At 56.5% G+C, this 20,590-nt stretch overlaps 1 protein-coding gene across 2 annotated transcripts in view; it reads right to left on the reverse strand.

The window, feature by feature from the left end:
* Positions 1–20,590, reverse strand: part of PHACTR3 (phosphatase and actin regulator 3) — a 158,470-nt gene that overhangs the window by 46,658 nt on the left and 91,222 nt on the right. For both annotated transcript variants that reach the window (XM_074318348.2, XM_074318349.2), the window contains exons 2-4: positions 15,791–15,952; positions 11,838–11,915; positions 4,630–4,812 (exon numbers count right to left, since the gene is read on the reverse strand). In XM_074318348.2, coding sequence (XP_074174449.1) covers positions 4,630–4,812; positions 11,838–11,915; positions 15,791–15,952 — 423 coding nt within the window. The remainder of the gene's footprint in view (positions 1–4,629; positions 4,813–11,837; positions 11,916–15,790; positions 15,953–20,590) is intronic.

A 20,590-nucleotide genomic window follows, 5' to 3' on the forward strand; every position in this document is an offset into this window, starting at 1 on the left:
AACATGTTATTTGCTAATAGGAGTTTGAACGACTGCTAGACTTCAAGACTAGTGTTGTGTCCTATGAACTGTAACCCATAACTTCTAAGAGTCTACGATTCTGATGGTTTTACTTAAGTTTTGTACCAACAATAACATTAAAATAAACATTTTGTGCCTTCTAGGGAAACACAGTTGTGTGCTTTCCTTGTTAATCCATAGGTGAGCGTGGAAATGTTCTTTTTCTCCCTGTGGACACCAGTCCTAGGAATTCGTTGGGTTGCCTGTCTCGCATAAACAAGGCAATGACACTAATCCTTGGGACACAGCTCCCCAGCCCAGGCCCTCAGCAGGAAGCAGCAGGCGTAGGGCTGGCTTGAGCTCGCGGGACTCCATCCAGGCTCAGTTTCTGTCCCCTAGGCATCCAGCATGTTTCCAAATCATGGTTTTGGGAGAGACAGATGGCACAGGAATGGCTCACCTGGCCTCCAGCACGCCATTCTCCCACAACCATCGCCTGCCTCTGTTGTGTCTGACTCATTTCCAGACATGTGGCCTGGTCTCCACCTCTCTGAGCCCTGGTGTTCTCATCTGTACAAACTTGTGTATAAAATACCCGATCTTGCCCGCCGTGAGGGATGGGGGCATACATGAGCTCGGAAGAAACTGTTTGTTGGAGCATTGCAACAGTTATCTGACTTAGGATGCTTAGGGGCCATCCCGCCAGAGACAAAAGTATTATTGTGGAACACAGATGTGTCTCCCTCATTCTAGGTCAGGGGTTCTCAGCCTTACTCTGCGGACATGTTGGGCCAGGTAAGTCTTTGTTGTCAGGCTGCCCTCTAAGATGCTTAGCAGCTTCCCTGGCCTCTATCCACAAGACACTAGTAACTCTGCCCAGTTGTGACAACCGAAAATGTGTCCACATACTGCCCAATGTGCCCTGGGGAGGGGGCAAAGTGCCCACAGCTGAGAACCACTGCCTGAGGTAGACACTATTTAGATTTCTGAAGGGGGGCACTGTGGCACCCACCTGGTGAAGGCCCACACTGAGAGCCCCGGCTGGGACACCCTCTCACAGCACTGGCCTGGGTCCTCCCTCCCGCCATGGGCCTCGGTCTCCTGCCATGGACCCAGGAGTCTGGACAAGGCAGGCAGTGTTTCAACTGGACTCCACAGAAGTGTCACCCAGGGGAGGGATAAGAGGGGGACAGAGAAGCGCAGGGTCAGGGTCCCCACCCCTGGGTCTGCCCGAGCAGGTGCGCTTGGATCTGTCTGAGCATAGTCCTTCAGTTTCTGTATCTCTAACAGTTTCCTCTGGGCTTCTGGACACCATGCTTTCCACGTTCTGCCCTGTTCCCTCCTGCCATGCTGGCCCTCCCTGCTTAGCCTCTCACAGGCCCCACCTGGGCTGCCCCAGGACCAGGACCAGGACCAGGACCAGGACCCAGGACTCAGCTCGTGGTCCTCTTCTCCATCTCTCTCTCTCTGCAGATCCCACCCAGTTCTCTGGCTTCAGAATCAATCCCAGCTCTCTGTCAATACTTGGCCTTTCTTAAGAACTCCAGATTCATTCATGATTGGCCACTTTTCATTTCCATCTGAAGTCAACTAGGTAAAATGAAACACGTCCCAAGCCATCTCTTGATTTCCCATGAGTAACCCCTCCTCTTTTACTAATCCATCTTTCCATCCATTTCAAAACTGTCCTGGAACAAGGTGGGGCGCAGGCCCTCTTCCAGGAGCTGTGGACATGGCATTTACCAACACACAGCCCCACCTTCACCAGGCTTGCTGCACGCCCCCCCCCCCCGCCTCCCGCTCTCCAGCCAGACTGGACACAACAGTCGGTCCCTCTCTGGCCCTCTCCACCTTGTACTCCCCCGCTTCTGTCTAATTCATGCATAGACACTGTGTGCTCTTCTTCCAAATTATTTCTCAGAAACGCCCACTTGTCCTCCCAATGTCAGCTGCCAAGGCCTCTGCCTGGAACTCAGCAACGGTGTCTGGCAGCCTCCGGGCTCCTTCATCTGCTTCCCACTCTGCCCCAAATCCATTCTCCAAACCAGAGGTCAGCAAACACATTCTGTAAAGGGCTCTGGCTTTGCAGGTCACAGAGTCTCTGGTGATACAGAACACTCTGGAAGGACTGGCCAATCCAAACAGCAAAAGCTCCCCTTGCTGCGCACCTCTCACCCTCGTGCTGCAAAGGAACTTTCTGAGACGATATGAACGTTTCCTCCTTGTCCATTAAAGTAGCCACCCGCCGCATATGGCCAGGGGGACAGCTGACAAGTGGCTGGTGTCACTGGGATCTGAACTTTAATTTTACTTGGTTTTAATTCATTTAAATAGCCATGCAGCTAGTGCCGACAGCAGAAGACATGTCTGGGGTTGAGTCAGTGGCCACGGCCCACAGGGGTCCCTCCACCCCACTAGTGCACAGTGGAATGTGTGTTCCCCCTCTGAAGGCCCTGGGACTCAACACAGCAGCAACCATCCTCCTAATTCTCTCACAGAACTGATTATGCTCATTAAACAATGACCCCTGCGCGTCCCTGACCTGTTGGAGGGGTCCACGGGCTGCGGTGCTGGTTTGCAACATCTCCTTTCTAAGTCGACATCTTTCTCTGCATCTCACGTGAGTGTGTGTAGCTACCATTATAGTTTGGAATCTTGTCACTGAAACTTTAACATCCGTTCAAGTCCCAAATGTTGTAATCGAATTTAAAAAAAAAGAAAAAGAAACCAAGACAGCGTGAGCTTTGCATGTTCCCTGCAAGTGGGATCCCTCCCCAGGGGCTGTCCTCGACCTGTCCTGATCAGTAGAGGTCGCTGCTCACCCACTGAATGCTCAGCAGAGGCTCTTCTGTCACGTGCAAACCCCAGTGTGGGCTCAGATCTGGGAACAGAAGTCACTGAAGCCCACAGTCCCCATCACTCTGGGAGGATGAGACCCAGACCATTTAAGCGCCGGGACCCTCAGACTCAACAGCACATCCCACCCACAAGAAGGTCCTTCATACAAGTGTGTGCTCTCAACAAACCAGGCCTGCTCTCAAACCCGTCCCCAAACCATCTGGATTGAGAGCTCGCCTGATGTTAGATGGGTGTTGAGAGCAGGCACATTGCTCAAGGCTGAGCAAGCAGCAAGAACCTGCCAGGGAGAGGCGCCAGGTGCCAGTGGGAGGCCAGGCAGCTCCCCAGCAGAGCAGCAGGCTCCGTGGCCAAGGGCAGCACTCAGCTGCAAGGACACAGGTGGAAGACAACGCTTCACCAGCCATGAGAGTCACGCCAACCTCCCCCCTGACTGAAGTGACATGCCTGGGGGACACTGGGACACGGGCCTGCCCAGAGGGCCGCTTGAGAGACCAGGACCATCCCAAGGACCACGACTTTTCAGACCCCAACCTCCTGTGTCCCCAAGTTGGAGGGAAACTGGAGAGGCACAGCCACCCCCTCTTGGCAGGTACCTATAAATGCTGGGGGACACTGTGACAGGGACCACGGCAAGACACACAGGTGAGACTTGTTTGGCAGAGGAGGCAGTGAGGACAGATGCCCGCTGCCTGTGAAGCAGCGGCCCGGCCGGCCACAGAAGCCCCAGCGGGCCTGTCCTCAGGGCCGGGCTTTCCAACCTCCCACACTTGTGGAGACAGTTTGAGTTCCAGCCCCCGCACCGGGCCTGGCAAACTCCTGGCTGCCATTGTACTTGGGAACGGGCTTCCAGCTCCATAGAGAGGTCTCCTGGAAGATTTCCCTAAAAATGCTGCTAACAGGTCAGAGAGCAAGGTGGGGGTGTCTCCATGCACCCACAGTTTTAGCTGGGTTCATGCTTTCCTTTCTCTCCACCCTTCCCTTTCTCCTCCACTTTCTCACAGCTGGCACTGTCCTGGTCTATTCCATCAAAGCTACAACCACCACCGACGACCCCCACATCACAGCCCCACCAACAATAATTAACGGGGCAGACACGGTGCTAAGCTCCTCCCACCCTCCAAAAACACAGTCCCCATTGTTTGTCCCATTTAACAGCGAGGACCAAGGAGGCTTGGAGCAGCGCACCAATCACGCCTGGCAGAGAAGCGGCGAGAAGCGCCCTCACCCGGGAGGAGCACGGCAGCTGTGCCTTCACCAGCACCCACCACGCCAGGGCGCCATGCGTCAGACACTAAAGCACCATCTCAGGGCAAGAGGCCACGCCCTGCAGAGGAGGCAGCCGCTGCTATGGGACCTAGGCCACTGGCAAGGTCCCTCTACATCCATCTGCCCGATGGTCATGGGTCAGCTTAGACCTGCCCACTGCACACCGGTTCCTTGAGGGAGAATTGTCTGCTCGGAAGTTCCTAGTGAACAAGCAAAGGTATGCGGGGAGGAAGGTGTATGGGGGGCCACCTCTGAGCCTCTTTAAGCATCTTCATTTACTGGCTGTGCCAGACGTGGGAGCACACGGGAGAAAAATGCTCCGGCAGACACTGAAACCACTCCACATGGTGGAGAGCGGCACAGCTCGTGGCCGGGGCGTGGCGTGCCCCCGAGGATGGTCTCCTGCCAGAGCTGCTGCCCAGGGCCTGGCCGGGACCCCAGTTGCCACCCAGGCTGATGGCCATCCTGGGAGCAGCTCAAACCTGCCCCATCTCCGGCCAATACCTGCATCGTCTGAGTGGGTGTCTGAGGACAGCGGCTCATCCGGAGAAGCCTGGTCTGTCCCGGTGGCCAAAGGGCTTCCAGGCTGGGCATCTTCCAGAATCAGTATCTCCTGCTTGGGAGTGGACGGTTCACTCTGTGCAGCTCGGGGCCGTCCGTCAGGGCCGCACGCTTTGTTTTCAGCGTCTGCAAAGAAATTCTGCTGTCAGCCTAGCCTGCCCGCCCTCCCTCCCCATGCGCTTTCACTCCTGCCATGTGCCTTCCCAGGCCCAGGTGCAGTACCAGCCGCCTCCCCGGTGCCTCCGGGCGTCCCTGTCCACACCGCCTTCCTAAGGTAGCCCCAAGCATCACGACGTCCTTCGGCCCCTGCGCTGCGTACCACTGCCTGCCTGTGCCCTCTCACCCACCTGTGGGAGACGGCACAGCGCCCCCACCACCCCCGCACCCACATCCTAAGCCTGCACACTGCCCTGTGGCTTGCTTTGGTCAGTAGGATGTCAGCAGTATTGATGTGGCAGCAGCTTCCAGGGTTTGCACACTCCTGCCTGCTCCTCTTGTGTCCCCCTAACCTGCGCCCTGAGGACACACCCGGCCAGCCAGCTGGGGGCGAGAGGCTTGTGGGGCAGAGCCAAGGTCAACCCAGGCAGGTGACAAGACACGCCCCCCCCCCCAGGTGCTGGGGTTGTTTGTTACATGGCATTATCGTGGCTGCAGATGACTGATTCGCCTCTGCACCCACCACCCTACCCTGGGTCCCCATTATGCTGACATTTCTCAATCACCCTTTGTGCGTCTGGAGCCACGCAACCCCGGGAAGGCAGGGAATAATAAGACACGACGCTTGCCCCCGGTGGCTCACGAGCCCAGAAATGGGGCACCACCAAGGACTGGCGTGTGGACAGGCGGCCACCTCAGAAGGATGACACGTGGCTCCTAGCAGGGCTGACAGAAGCACCTCGGCTCCCCTTACTTGGGGCTCAGCTGCTGGAGCCTTTGAGGGTCTGTCCCTCGACTGATGTCACCCCAGGGTCACTCTTACTGAGGAGGAGCCCAGCGCTCGGGAGCTAATAACTGGTCTGGCCACAGTCACAGGGGCAGGTCCAGGCTAGGAGACTCAGCAGCTGATAAAAATGCCCCCCTCTGACACACAGGTCACAGCCCCCTGCGCGGCCCCGTAAGTCCCCACAGCAGGTTCACTGAGGCCAGCACGGCAGAGAGCAGTGTGACCCGCACACGTTCACAGGGCCAGGAGGCCGCAGTGTGGACACAGGCCCAGCCCGGACCCGGCAGAACTTCCTGCCATCACGGCCTCCATCACGGTGGGGGAGGGGAGGACAGACGTATTTGTGAATCAGGGGCCCCTCTGCCCAGGTCACTCCTGATTCCTCCCTGCTGTCCCTGTGTCCTTCAATTGTGTGTCCCTTCCACTCCCCAGAGTACTCTGCTTGGACACAAAGCATGCACCCCACCCACTGCAAACGGGTGGGCCCCCACAGCAACCATGTCTGGGCCTCAACCTCATCTATAAAATGGGGATAATAACCTCACTAGTTGCCTCATGGCACCGCTGTAAGAATTAAATAAACACAATGTGCCTGGCATAAAGTAAACACTACACACATGCTTACAATTGTCACTATTGCTGTTCACGATGACAGTTTGGATGGGGAGGAAGAGGGTGATAAGGTGATGGTCTGGCCAGGAGGCCCCGGCCACGTGCCCATGTGCCAACAACAGGCTCCCCCGACTGTGTCCTCCCTACGCGCAGGACTCAAGCCAGGCTGCTGGCGTGTGGCCCTCCGAGGGACATGAGCTGTCATCATGTTCCCTCTGCTGGACATTTGTCTCCTCAGGGAAGGGCAGAAAAATCAGCCAGGCCAAGAGTCTGCAGACCTGGGGGGAGGACGGTCTCAGCTCTGCAGCCACGCCGCCCGACTGGGTGGCCGGCCAGGGGCCCACAACCTGTTCCTAGACAGGGGCAGATGTGTCAGGCTGTGCGGGGCATATGCCATAGGGTCTGTGCGGCATTTTCATCCTTGGTTTTTTAGTTTTACAAAAACCCTTTAAGTTTAAAAACCATTCTGAGCGTGGCCTTATAAAAATAGGCCCCGGGCCAGATATGACCCAGAGATACAGTTGGCCAACCGACCCCTGACCTCGGAAAAGACCGAGATGCAAGCCAAGAGAACTCCCCCAGTGGCCAAAACTAGACGCCACAAAACTCAAAACGACAGGTTCAGAGCCTTTCTCCTGACTGGTTTCCTCACACTGGACACACTGTTGTGACAACCTCGGCCACCAGCTTACTTGGCCCTCGTGACAGAGAATGGAGAGGACAGCCACACTGACGCGGGTGTGGCTGCTGCCAGATGTGTGCTCTGCGAGGACCGTCTCAGGTGAACAGCAGTGTGTTAGGTGAGGCTGCCGCCGCTGTTTCCGGGTGGCAACACCGAACCTTAGAAGGCGCGGGCCCTTTGTTGCCTCGACTGTCGTTAACAACAGTGACCTCTCCATCATCACAAACAAAAACAAGAAGCGTGGAAAGGTCTCCAGCCTTTAGCCCGACTCAGCAGTCTCCACACCAACACTCTGCCCCAGAATTCCTCTTTCACAGCCTAGCGGAGGCACAGGACTTCTCTGGGCTGTGCTCTGAGCTCCAGCTCATAATCTTGTTCAATGAAAAGTTACAGTTCCCAAAATAGCCCTGGTAGCAGGGCCGTTGCTAAGAAACGCTGCTTGGGGTGGGGGAGCTGTGGGCGCTGGTCCCCTGCTCCTCTCGCTGTGCAGTCGGCCCTCCCTCCTGCCCGTTTCCCACCGCTGCCTTTCCCCTTCCGAGGGCCGCAAAGGGGAGCAGTCGGCCAAGCCTGTGTTATGTATGGAGCAGCCACAGTGACAGGGAACGTGCCACCAACACACATGCACACACATGCATGCATACACTCACACACTGCCCCAGCCTCCCTGCAGCACAGAAACCGGACAGACTGACTGGCCATTGCCCGATTCCCTCAAGGAAAGACCCCTCGTCTCTCTCAGGTCGCTGAACACGCACCAGGCTAATAGCTCTGCCATTCTTGCATCTACCGACGGAGTCTGAAACGCCTGGAATTATTTAAGAAAATGCCAAGTGGCACCCACAGGAAGGTAGAGGAACGTCATCCACAGGGTCTGGTGCAGGGACACCGGCCAACTCCAGTCCTCACTCGTTGCATTTGGGTGGGGCCGGGAGGAGAGAGGCTGGCGGGCTGGTCAGCTGTCACTTGTCACATGTGTCAGAGGAGGAGGGCAACAGCAGTGACGACAGGGTGAGGGGAAAGGGTCACCTCCTCTGTCCCCACGCAGACCCGGTCCCATCTCACTCCTCCCACAACCGCACAAACGGCCCTTCCTGGGTTCCTGAGCATAGCAGGCTCCCCGGAGTGAGAGCAGAGGGCAGGTCAGAGAGCTCCATGAATGCAGGCGGGAACAGGCTCATAAAATCACCCCCTAGAGGCTGGAGGGCACGCTATCCCAGGTCAGCCCCCACTGTCACACTGCTGACTGCTTTGTGGGCCAACTCCAGGGTGACTGGCATGTGTCTGTGCACACTGTGTGTGTGTGTGGGGGGGGGGGGGCACGCGCAGGAAGAGAGCCTTCCTGGGGTTCGTCCAGGGCCAACTCCACTCAATTGTGAGTTCATGGGGCTGCTAAGCACTCCAGGCAGTTCTGGGAGGGTCTGTGGCCCCAGCCCGTGGGGGCCTCTCTGGGCCCCTCCCTCATGGTCACCCACTCAGCCTCCCAGGCCCCCGCCCTGCGTATTGTGCTGATGACAGCGCGGCCACAGGCCCAGTTTCCTGGCTGCAGGGATGTCTGCCTGGCTGGGAGCAGGTGCTGGCAGCTGAGGAAGATTCCTTACCCCAAACCCAGGAAACCGCAGCTGCCTCCTGGGACGCCTCACACCACAGCCGCACCAGCCCAAGGCCTGCGTTCCTACTCGGAATTCCCACTCGGGAGCCTCAGTGCTCACTTCCTCTCCCGCCTGGGCTCAGGGCACCACAGAACCCTACAAACCCAGCAGGACCCCTGGTGTCTCAACACCAGGACAAATTAGGGGTACACAGGACCTGACATAGAACTTGACTTTGCCCCCAGTGACAAAAATCATTTTCTGAGCAAGCGCACAACAGAAACAATAGTGCAAGGAAGTTTTTCTCCCAGGAACCTGCTGCCAAAGGTTTCCGCGCGTCCTGTGATGTCACGGGTCATTAGAGGGGACACACACAGCAAAGAATTCAAGCAGTGCAAGGTCAACGGCCCTCTCCTCCCCTCGCTGACGCCAGGTCCTTTCCCAGAGTCAACCTGCTACCCGGATTCTAACATGCCCCTCCCACAACTCCCTGGGCAGTCTCACTGCAGACCCACTCACCCACCTGCCCTGTGGCTGCCCTGGACTCCCACAGCCGCTTGGAGGTGCCTTTGTCACGCAGCCCCTTCCTGGGGACTCTGATTGTCTTGACTCTGCCCACATTGGAGAGAAGGGACGGGGAAGATGCAAGGCCCTGTGGGGCCCAGTCCCCTCTCCCTCTCCAGCTGTCTAACCTCCCTGCACCCAACTGATGTTCTCTGGGCTCCTCCATGGGGGTGCCTAGCTCATGCTGCTGAAGACACGCCCCATTTCCCTGTGACCCCCACTTCTCAACCTTGGCTGCACCAACGTTGGCAGCAGCTGGGAGGTTTATAAAGTACAGATGCCCAGGTCCCATGCCCAGAGCATTTAAACTAAGAGTGGCTTAGATGACCCTTGTGTGCAGCGAACCGAGAGCCAGGCTGTTTCAGTCCTGCCGCCTTCCGACCCCCTCAATCATCACCTCCGTGGCCCCAGGCCAGCCAGGTCTCCGCCTCACGTTCTTAGAAGCTACCTGCTTTTTCTTCACCGTCCTCATTGCAGCTGTGACTTTATATTTATTTGTGGGATGGGGTCATGTTTGTCCCCCCGGACTATGAGTTCTGGGAGGATGGCATTTGGCTCACCTGTCCCCTCACAGCTAACAGACCCTGAACCCAGCAGGTGTGCAATAGATGCTGTCATGCCAATTATAACGTGCGTTTTCGCCTCTCACGGAAAGAGACTGCATCTCAGGCCCCTCCAGTTCCTGGTCCGTAATCACTTAGCCAGAGAGAAAGAGTCATCTGAAGGAGGGGCTAGCAACCAACACCCGGAGGGCCAAACCCAGCCCTCCACCTGTTCTGTGGGGCCTGAGCTGAGACTCGAGTCCACGGCTTTACATGGCTGAGAGAAATCAAAACGTAATAGCTCGTGACACATGAGAGTTGTACCAAATTCAAATTTCAATGTCCACAAACGCAGTTAGCAGGAGCACAGCCACGCCTACTCTGTCCGTGTGGTCTGCTGCTGCCGCTCCCGGGCAGAGTCCTGTCACAGAGTAACTGTGACAGATGCCTCATCACCCCCAAAGCCTAAACCACGCCCTGTCTGATCCTTCCCAGAAAAGGGGTGCTGACCCCATCTGCCTGGCGCGAGGCGGCTCCATCACACACACGGAGGCCAGGAGCACAGCCTCCAGTCACCCTCACACCTTGGCGTCAGTCCCCGGGAGTCTGTCCTCAGCCCGCCAGACAAAACCGTTTGACAAAGACAGACAGACGGCCCTTCTCGTAGACGGTCTCCCTTCCGTTACTTCTCCATCCCTTTACTTTGGACAGGAATCAAACCCACATCTTTGTTTACTCACTCATCAGCGATCATGGTTTTTATCGTAGATATGATAGACAGGCCTTAATCCTGTTTCTATTTCCCGTTCCCCTTCCCCAGGATCCAAAGTAAGTTTTGCTGGCAACATATTCGAAACACCCTGTGTGAAGCTTTGTTGTCCCATCCAAATGAAAATAGTCGAGATTTCTATCTCAGCCATGACAGTCCCCCAAGTGGGGGGCAAGTCAGAACAGAAGGTTCAATGCCTGAGCCCCTCAGGGCTTGACACCAAGCTGTCCTTTCACAGGCCAAGTTGGACTGTTAATAGTAAGCAATTGTCCATGTAGGTTTCCCCTGAAAATAGCATCATACAAATACTTCGCTCTTTGAATCTAAAGAAATGACGACCAAGGCGTAGCCCACACCGGGTCTGTGAACAGACAGGCCCTGCCAGAGTCAGAGCACTTTATAAAGCTGCCCTCACTGACTTCATGAGCTCCCTTCCCGATTGCTGACACGTGGGACAATTACAGACACTACTAACAGTTTAAGGCTGAACTGGGACATAGGAATTCCGTCTATTCACACCCCCTCCAGGAATGGGCCCTGAGAGGCCAGGTTCCTTCAATCAGGAGGATGAACGTGGTCCATCTCCTGAGAGACTGGTCAGCGGCGCTGAGCCCCCGTCACCAAGCGGAGGGGAGCCTGAGAACCAGAAAGCACATCAGGACCCACGTCCCATGCCTCACGCCTCAATCACCGAGAGAGAGCAAGACGGGAACTCAAGAACTTCGTGAATTGTCCTGGAGATGATAACGTGCTTCTCAAAGATGCAAGCAAAGGAGGCCACCTGGCAGACGCCATCGCGATGAAGGGCTCAGACCAGAGTCTGAGCAGCAGCTGGACCCTCCGGCTGTGTGACCCGGGGCAGCTGCCTCCCAGACCCCCACCTTCATTATCTGCAAACTGGGTGGTAAGGCCGTGCCCAGTCCCGAGGATGCTGCGAGGACAAAAGGGATAAGGTGGGTACAATGCCCAACGCAGCCCCCGGATTATAATCAATGGTTAATAAATGGGAGCTGTAGCTGTAGGTGGCAGTAGAAATAACTTGCCCAAATCAAGGATTAAGAAGTGAGTATGAAAAGAGTAGAAGCCACTGCCCCCACTTCAGGGGACTGAGGACTAACCACCAGCTTCACCCATACCCAGCCCAGCGGGAAGCAGTTACACACTCCCAGAGGTGATGGCGGCCCTTAGCTCTGCACCCCATGAGAGAGGTGGCCTGAAAGTCACTGAGGGGTTGTCAGAGGCCCCGGGCTGAGGCCCTGGGGCAGGACTCAGGAACTTCTCCAAGCGTGGAGGCCCCACGCAGGTCCAGCCTCCACATGCAGACCCGGATTCCTCCAATTTCCATTCCGTCCTGGCGGGCTTCCTGGGCCCAGGAGACACACCCAGGGCTGTGCTCCCGGGCCATGTCACGCCCTGCCCCGCTGCCCGCCGCGGAGGCCACCCCACTCACCCTGCTCCATCATCTCCAGCAGCCCCTTCTTGATCAGCTCCTCCCGACCTTGTCTGCCGGCCATCTTCTTCTCCAAAGCTGCACAAACACAAATGGGCAGGTGAGTCAGGGCAGGGAGCAGCCAATGCCGTTCTCCAGTTTGCAGAAGAGACGGGAGGCGGCAGGTGACGGCAGGGTGAGGGGCCTGGTCCATGGGGAGGGGTGTGTTCAGGAACCCCAACCTTTCCCACTGAGCAATCTGCCAAGCATTGCACGTAAAGCTTGGCCAAAAGGAAACACATCGCCTGTTTAAAACGGTCATTTCCATGATTCATCTGAAAAGCAATGCCTCGAATGACACCCTTCTCTCGGCTGGCTCCTACGCTCCACCAAATGCTCTGTAATTTCCCTGCCCCCAGTACCCTGGGGCACTTTTCTGCGGTCCTATTATCATTTGCAAAGTACATCCTGACCACTCTTTATGTCTGTTCACGGTTCAGCCTCTGTACAGCCATCTCACCAAGCCGTCCCTCCCAGGTTAATACTTTCAAAGAATTCACCAGGCAAACAGGAGGGAGGAGGCCGGGCCCCCACACCCTTCCAGCCTCCCCACTCCAGAGCCAAGCCCTCACAACCCATCCGTGTTCTCCCTACCTCTTCCCTCACTGGGGGTGGGGCTCACTTTCAAGGACAATCTCCTTCTTTTCTCTAATTGTCCAGAAAACGATTTGCCTACAGGGTAACCCACTTTCTAAATACAAACCTATGGAATCCTCGGACCCTTTCTTTGAAAGATACAGACAGAGTGCTGGCCGTTAAGCCTGGACCACAAAGAGCCTGGGGGTCACCGTGTGTGCAAGCACTCTGCCCGTGCACTCGGCCCGTGTGGGCTGCCGTGGGGACAACACAGAGCCGGCCCACCTGTCAGAGCCTAATGTCTAGAAACAGATGACAAACAGATAATGACAATGAAGTTATTTAATTTATTCAAAATTATTTACTAAGCACCTACTATGTGCCAAGTGCTGGGGGGGTCACTGGGGAGCAGAACCAACTCAGCCCCCCTTCAGGGAGCGTGGGCTCAAGAGGGGGTGGTGCAGGCAGTGATAACGAGATTACTCAATTGATTAATACTAGTAAAGCATTTACCGAGCACCTACTGTGTGCCAGGCACAGAGGAGCAAAACAGGCATGGCGTCTGCCTGCGGACCAGTGCACGTGGGAGGGGAGAGGACAAACATGTACAGTCAGGCAGGTGGAATCCACCAGAACCAGCGGGCACTGGGGGCAGGGGGCCCTCAGGCTTCCCTGAGCTGTTTGCGCTGAGGGCTAACGGATGGATGGCGCTAACCCAGACGTATCAGGGAGAGGACAGTCAGGGCAAAGGGGACAGAACTCCTTTCTCTAGTCCCATTTCCTGTCCGATTTCCAGGTGCCTAAAGCGTGGTAGATAAAACTGAGAAATGGAACTCTGACTTGGGGAGGTGCAAGGAGAGACGCTGCAGTCCACTCTAGAAACAGGGACAGCAGAATGGGGGGCAGGGGCCTGAGAAATGGGGGACCCCCATTGCCCACCAGCATTGGGTGGTGTTCACGGGGGCCGGCTCCATGCAGGATGTCACCTGCTCTGACTTGTGGTCTTCCCAACGACCTGAAGATGCAGCTGCGAGGGTCTCCTGTCCTCATCTCAGGGGACATTGGCCCCACCCCTCGAGCCACCCCCCGCCCCCAGCAGGTATGAGCTCAGACGCTACTTCCCAAACTGCAGGTTTCTGAGAACCAGCTTGATGGTGGTACCCGACCCGCGCCCACCCGAACCACTGTTTCCTTCAGTTTTTCCTTTAACTCATCTGTTTTTATTCCATCTCATCTTAACCAATGACGCCTGTGAAATTAGGGATCTGATACGCTGAAATAAATGACATCCCACACTTCAGGGGGAAAGAATGGTTTACAATAAATAAACAAAATGCAGTCCTGTTCCCAGGATTCCCAAATGTTTGAATAAAGGTTCTGAAAGTGGGGGTCCCTGCTCAAAGGTGGGGATGCTACAGATAACCCCATGGGGTCCCCACAGCATCCAGATGCCCTCCCAGGTCACTTGCCCGCAGAGCACTGAGGAGGGGCCCGGGGGCATGGAGTCCGCATAGCACACAGCTCAACCCTCCATGGCTGAGGACACCGAGCCCAGAGTGTCACAGGCTCCCCTGCGGTCACAGAGGTCACCTGCTTTGGCCCCTTCAGCTTTTCACTGATGCGCAAACATGTCTTCCCCAGCTCAGCACCTCCGCATGGGCTGTTCCTACTGTTGCCATGCTTTGCCTTGCCTCCTCAAGGCCGATTGTGTCTCAGCTCCACGTCACGCCCTCACCTGGGTCTTCTCAGGCCACCTAACACAAGCAATGCCCAGCCGCCCACTTCCTGCACAGCACCAGAGTCGTGGCCGCCCCCTAGGCTCTGCACTGCTCCCTTTGCCGCCCAACTTCAGGGACAGCTCTAAGTGGGCAGGGCCTGGGGCCTCCCTGTCTGCACTGCACCTGGCATACGGGACGTGCTCACCATCCACTGAACAGCAGTGTGTGTTCTGCTCTCGTTCCTGAAAAGGAGCATTACCCGTCAACCTCCTGGGTGGTTACAAAGTAATTACGTGAAACGTGTCAAGAGTGCGAGTGGAGGACGTGCTGCTGCGATTAGCAGGTCCCCCATCGGCTTTGTCTGCGCGTCCTCTGAGCTCTGCAGTCCGCACCTCTTCAGAGCTGAGAGGGAAACAGGGACCCCAGGGCCCGCCAGCAGCCACAGCCTGAGCTGGCACTTGCCGGGGCTGGTCCCCAGGGCCCAGGACTAATTCCACACCAGCAGCTCCCTCACTAGTTCCAGCCACACCTATTGGGCACGTGGCCCAGCGGCAAGGCCCGTGAGGGTGAAATGCTGTGTCCTCGGGGGTTTGCTTCTCAAGCCACCAACCTCCCGTTGAACCAAGGACACCCAGGACACCTGTCATCCCGGAGCCAGACCCAAGCCAGATGTCAGGGCTCAAACCCCAGCTCCCTGACATGCTGACTGCTTGGCTGGGAGTGACTTCCCCTCTCCGAGGCCGTTCCTGTCCCTGAGAGATGGGCAGGATCACAGTGACAGCACCGGCCGTAGGGGAGGTGCTGGGTATTCCGTTGGTTTAGAAACGTGCTCGGTCGCTCTTTGCTATTATGACCAATTCTGCAGTTGTCACCACACATGTCCCCTGTCATTTAGTCTAATGGTCATAGCTCCTGGCGTAGTTGGCAAGGAGGCCGGGGCAGCGGTACAACCCAGCGCAACCCGACGTCCCACAGAGCTGGGACTGGCAGGGTGTAAGGAAGCAGCCGACGGTGAGTGAGGGAACCTTCCGGGCCTGGTGGGGGAGGCCGTTGGGACGGGAGGACCTCGGTAGGAGCCTCTTCAGGAAGCGCTTAGGGCTGGGCAGTGGCCGGCTCTGGCTTCCAGTAAGAAGAGACATCTCGAAGTTCCAGGCCAAATGAAGGGCCTTGACCCTCTGAGTCACCCAGGGGGCTCTTTGGGGACAGCGAGACCCAGAGCCAATGGAATCCGCATCTCTGGGGAGGGGCCCAGGTGCCGGAGGGCTGGGTGCTTGTTACTCGAGGGGGTCAGCAAAGAGAGCTTGTTGCAAGCCAGGGTCTCGGCACAGCCCGGCTGTGAGCTGACTCGGCTCGGAGCCTGCATTTTCAATCAGGTCCTGGGTGACTTGCGTGCCCAGCCCTTAGGGTGTAGGTGGTGAACGGGTTATGGTGCTGACCTGCTCCAGCCAGGTGAGACCTGGAAGGGCCAGTGGAGGGAGGTGACCCGGAGGAGGATGGGCAGTTCCTGGCCATCAGAGGCCACCGAGCATAGCCTGCCCTCCTGGGTGGGGCCAGGAACACAATATTAGTCACAGAAAGCAGAGTGACAGTGACACCAGGCACCCTCCCCCTGGTGCTCACCAGACGTCGTCTGCTTCAGTTTTTCATTTTTCTTTTTCCTCCATTTCCAGGGTTTGAAGATCCGGCCCAGGGTGGCCAGCTTGCTGTTCCTCCTCACGGGGGGAGTTCGAATCCCTGAGACCAGATACTCGGAACGCACTGGGGGGGTCGGGTCCATCTCATCTGCAAGACAAAAACCAAGGAAGGACTCAAGTGGTCACCAACCCTACAAGGCTCCCCGGGGGGGCCAAGGTGACCCCACACACACAACCTGAGGAGCCACCAGTGATTCTCCAAAGCCTGGGGATCAACAGGGTCCTCAGAGCAATGGAGACTCTCTGGGACCCATTCCAACTAGGTGGCCCATGGGTGGCACGGGCCAGCTCATAAGAGTGTGCATTCATTTCCCTTCTGTGCAGACCCTCCCTCCTGCACCCCTCTCACAGCCCGCAGGAAGCCCTCACCCAACTCTGCCTTTGGCCACAGCAATTTAAGACTTTCCCACCCCAGGACCTTTGCTCGTGCTATGCCTGCCACCTGTGCTGCTCTCCCTTGTCAGCTTCTTCTTTGCCCTGTGCACTTCAGTGACTCGGCCGAATCTGACTTCCTCCAGGATGTCCTTCCACCCCCGTCCAGACAAGGTCCAGCCCCTGCCTCCTGCTCCTGATGCTACTCATGTGGGCGCCAAGGGACTGCCATGATCCCAGGCAGTTCAGCTGCCCGCTCTGCCTCTGGCTGTGCTCCTCAGTGAACAGCTGCAGGATGACTAAGTCCATGAAAGGACAGAGCGAAGCAGCTCCCTTTGGATCCCTTCCTTGCTCAGAAAACGAGACCATTTTGTTCACTCTGTGGGATGCAAAAGATGGCGTCTGAGGAAGCGCATGGTACCACTGTTTGTCATACAGGAGAGCGGTAGCAACCTACATGCCCCTCGCCAGGGCCATGGCTAAGTCACCGTCCTTCCTCTCAATGACCCGTGTACAGAGGTGGGAAAGAATAAAGCAGATGTTTGTGTGCAGACCAGCAACCTAAAATCGCTAAGTCAAAACAGCCGCACTCAAAGTCACACAGGTGCCACCAGTGGACAAAAGGGGGCCATGCGCATGCACAAGCTGGCGTGTGCAGAGAAAAAAGTCTGCGGGGCCCCCTAACAGAGGGGAAGCCCTGGCTGTTGGGGGGACTGGGCTTCACCATAGGCCGTATATGATGTGTGCTTTTTTAAGAAATAATATTAGAACGGAAAACAACGGAACCAACAGAATGGTGAAGTGGAGACCTGTGTAAAAGAGCAGAGCTGTCCCCAGCAGCTCACCCTGGACCCCCACCTGACGGGCAGAGCTTAGATCTGAGTTCAGGCCATCACTGTGGGAGGACTGAGAAAACAATGCCCAAGTGGCCCCAAAGCCCTCCTGGGACGGGAAGACATGTCTCTTCCAGCAGTGATAAGGACCTAAGTCCCCTGCAGGCTCTCAGATTTAACCCCCCAGTGTCACTTGGGTGGAAGTCTGTATACCTGGAAGGAGGCGGCCAGCAGTCAGAGGGACCGGGGACCTGTGATGGGCTGGTAACCATCAGACCCAGCCCAACCTATCATGTGACATGTGTTATTTTACCCTCACAGTGAATCTATGGGGGTAGAGACTGTGCTGTGTCCATTTCACAGACAAGTGCACTGAGGCCCGGAGCAGTGAGTCATTTGGTCGACTGTCACAACGAGAGGTATGCTGAGGTGGGGCATGACCCCAAGAGCAGCCTGACTCCACAGACCCCTCTCGAATCTCTAAGCTGCTTCTAGAGTGACCGTATAAATTTATCACCCAGGGCAGGACACAAACGATGGGACACCAAGAGGAGAGGCACAAGCCGGGAGCAGCCCAGGTCAGCTGGGGTACTGGCCTGTTACACCTGAGCTTTAACTGTGTCCCAGGGCTGTGTCCCAGGTGTCCACAGAGCAACCCCGGGTGGGAGGCCTTTATCCAGGATGAGCCCAGGACATCTTACTTCAGAACTTGTCCTGTAGGCTCAGCAACCAGTAAGGCACCAACGGCAACAGCATTCTCCATCTTGTTTTCAGCTATAATAACCCTGGCACCCAGTAGGGGCCCAGGACATGTAGGTCAGGGAGTGATGGAGCCGGGGAGACCAAAGGTGCTGGGCATGTGTCCCTCCTGCCATCGTCTCCCCAGCTCCACACTCCAGGCGGGCGGGAGGCAGCCGGGTCCTTCTCTTCCCAGAAGCAGCGTTTTCCATGTTATCCTCTCCTTTCCTTCCTCCGCCCACGGCTGCCAGATGGAGTGGAACTGCCAGTGCCACCAGTGTTCCCAGGAAAGCTGGTTGTCCTGGAGGCATTTCTGGCACAATGGGAAAAGAACTGGCCAGGTCTCCCCAAGCCTTGGGGCTCATTTGAAAAGAGAGATGAAGGTCCCCAGGGATGAGCATGGGGACGATGGAGCATTGTCATTGCTTTCTTTATACCTCACCAAGTTTCACAAAGGATGGGTGGCAGTTACCAGAAACACACAAACCCAACAAGATAAAATGAGCATCCGAGGAAATCCAGAGGGAGGGGACCCAGACAGAACCACAGCTTCAGGGGGTTAAAGACCCACGTGGGGGCCAGGGGAGGGCACACATGTGGCTCTGAGCTTCCTAGCAGCCAAAGCAAAAGGGAGCAGCACGAAGAATACAAATCAGACTACAACCCACTCCATTTGCTGAGACCCTGGCCCAGGCCACCCGATGGGGAACAGCCAGGCCAAGAGCTGGTGGGTGAGGACCACGGATGCAGCTGGGGAGGCAGGTAGGGGCTTCAGCTTGGTTTAAAGTTCCACAGGGAGCCATCAGAGACCTTTAGCTTGGAAGGCCTGATTTGTCATCCACCAAACACGCAATGTACTCGAGCAGGACAGACACCTTAGTCTGAGAGACTCCTCAGAAGGAGTCCCTGTCAGGGGAGAGCAAAGCCCACAAGCCCAGAGGTCTGAAGGGAGGATGCGTCCTCTCCCCCCGCACTTCTCCACCTCCCCCAGGTGGCTCAGGCCCAGGGCCAGGCCCACGAGGGCTTCTGAGGCTGTGACTTACAACCCAAGAACAAAAGGATCAGACATGCTGAGCTGCTCAGTGAAGGAGGTACTTACAAATGCCTGCAGGGCAGAAAGGGCTCGCATGTGTCACCAACTGTGTGCTCCTCCGAGTGAGCAACAGGTAGGCTTGGGTCCTGCTGGGCACAGCGTTGGTGGGTGTGAAAGTGGGCGGGCATATAGTAGGAGAGTGGGGTGTGGGAACGTGTCTACGTGTGCCATCGTGGTGAGTGTGTACGTACATGGTTGGGTGCATGTGCCCATACGGGTGTGTCCACAGAGAGACGGGAGGGCTGGGTGTGCTGCCATGTCCCTCTATCTCCAGCCCTTGAACCTGAGTCTCTCGGGAGTTGCTGAGAAACCCCCTTCCTGCACTGGGGAGGACCGAGGTGTGAACACATTAGCAGGTCCCTCTAGTCTCCGAATGACACAGTGGTGCTAAGTTCCCCGGGTACCTCTGCCTGTGAGACATTAGCAGTTAATTAATGGCAATGAGTCCCCACACGTGCATGAGGGAGTAAAACAGAAAGCCACAGGGGGGTGGGGGGGCCCCCCTGGTTCCCAAGTGACGATGGGGCAGGCTGAAGGTGCAGGCGCCAGTTCCCTCCTGTCTCTGGTCCCCTAGGTAACTCCAACCCTCTCCTGGTCCCCTCTCAGGCTCAGGGCAGTTGGTGCACTTGTCCCCTAGTATCCAACTGCCCCTACCTGCCCCCTCGATGGATCCCGCAAACGTAGAAGTCAGGCACTGTTCTAGAACAAGGCAGTGAGGGACACCAATGCCATGGCTGAGCTCACGGAGCTTACAGGCCAGTCTCCAAGCCTGGTGCAGGGCCAACTCCTTTATTTATAACATTCCCTTCCATCCTACCTGCAGTCACTCTCGGATATCATCCTGAGATGTTTACTCTTGTCATCTTTCCCACCAGAACAAACAGGTGCCATGAGCACAGGAGCTGTGGCCGTCTTGTTCATTGCTGTCCCTGGTGCCCAGAAGGCGCTTCAATAAACACCTGCTCGACCTGAGAATCTGGGATGTAGAGCTGCTGCTGCTGAAGCCAGGATCTGGCCCCACCCATCTGACTTGGAAGTCCACCCTTAGTGACACTGGGCGTTTCTTCTATCCACTGACCTGTCCCTCTCGACAGACACCTTCTCCCCAAAACACAATGGACGGAAAGCCCCACCTCATTGGGGGAGCAAGGTCAGGCACCAGGTGTCACATGCTGAGTGGCTGGCCCCTTAGGGAGGACAGACACCATCTGTCTCAGACAATGTTGGGACGTGATGTTTGCTTGTTTCATTCATTCATTCACAAGCTCATTCATCAGGTATCAGCTGAGACCCCCTGGGTGCCAGGACTGTTCTGAGTTTGAGACAGAGCAGTAAACATGATGGACATGCTGTCTCGTGCTGCATGAAGCTCACCTGCTTGTGGAGGAGGAAGAAAACACACACGGAAACAATGACATAACTTCAGAGTGTGACGTGAGCTATGTGTGAAAGAGGCAAACAAGAAGCTGAGATATGGACCAACAGAGAAGGGACCCTATCTGTTCAGTGAGTCCTTCCTTGCCCCAAAGAATCCATCTGACAACACGTACTTAGTGACCACCTGCTGTGAACAAAACACCGTGCCAGGCCTGAGGCAAAATGAAGAGGTGCTGGCCACCCCCTGCCTGGGGGGCTCACTGACCACGGAGGAAACCACAGTGCAGGGACTCACCAGGAAAAAACAAGACAG

Source organism: Rhinolophus sinicus, chromosome 13 (assembly GCF_057876585.1).
Source record: "Rhinolophus sinicus isolate RSI-liver-muscle chromosome 13, RSI-T2T, whole genome shotgun sequence".
Classification (NCBI taxonomy): Eukaryota; Metazoa; Chordata; class Mammalia; order Chiroptera; family Rhinolophidae; genus Rhinolophus; species Rhinolophus sinicus.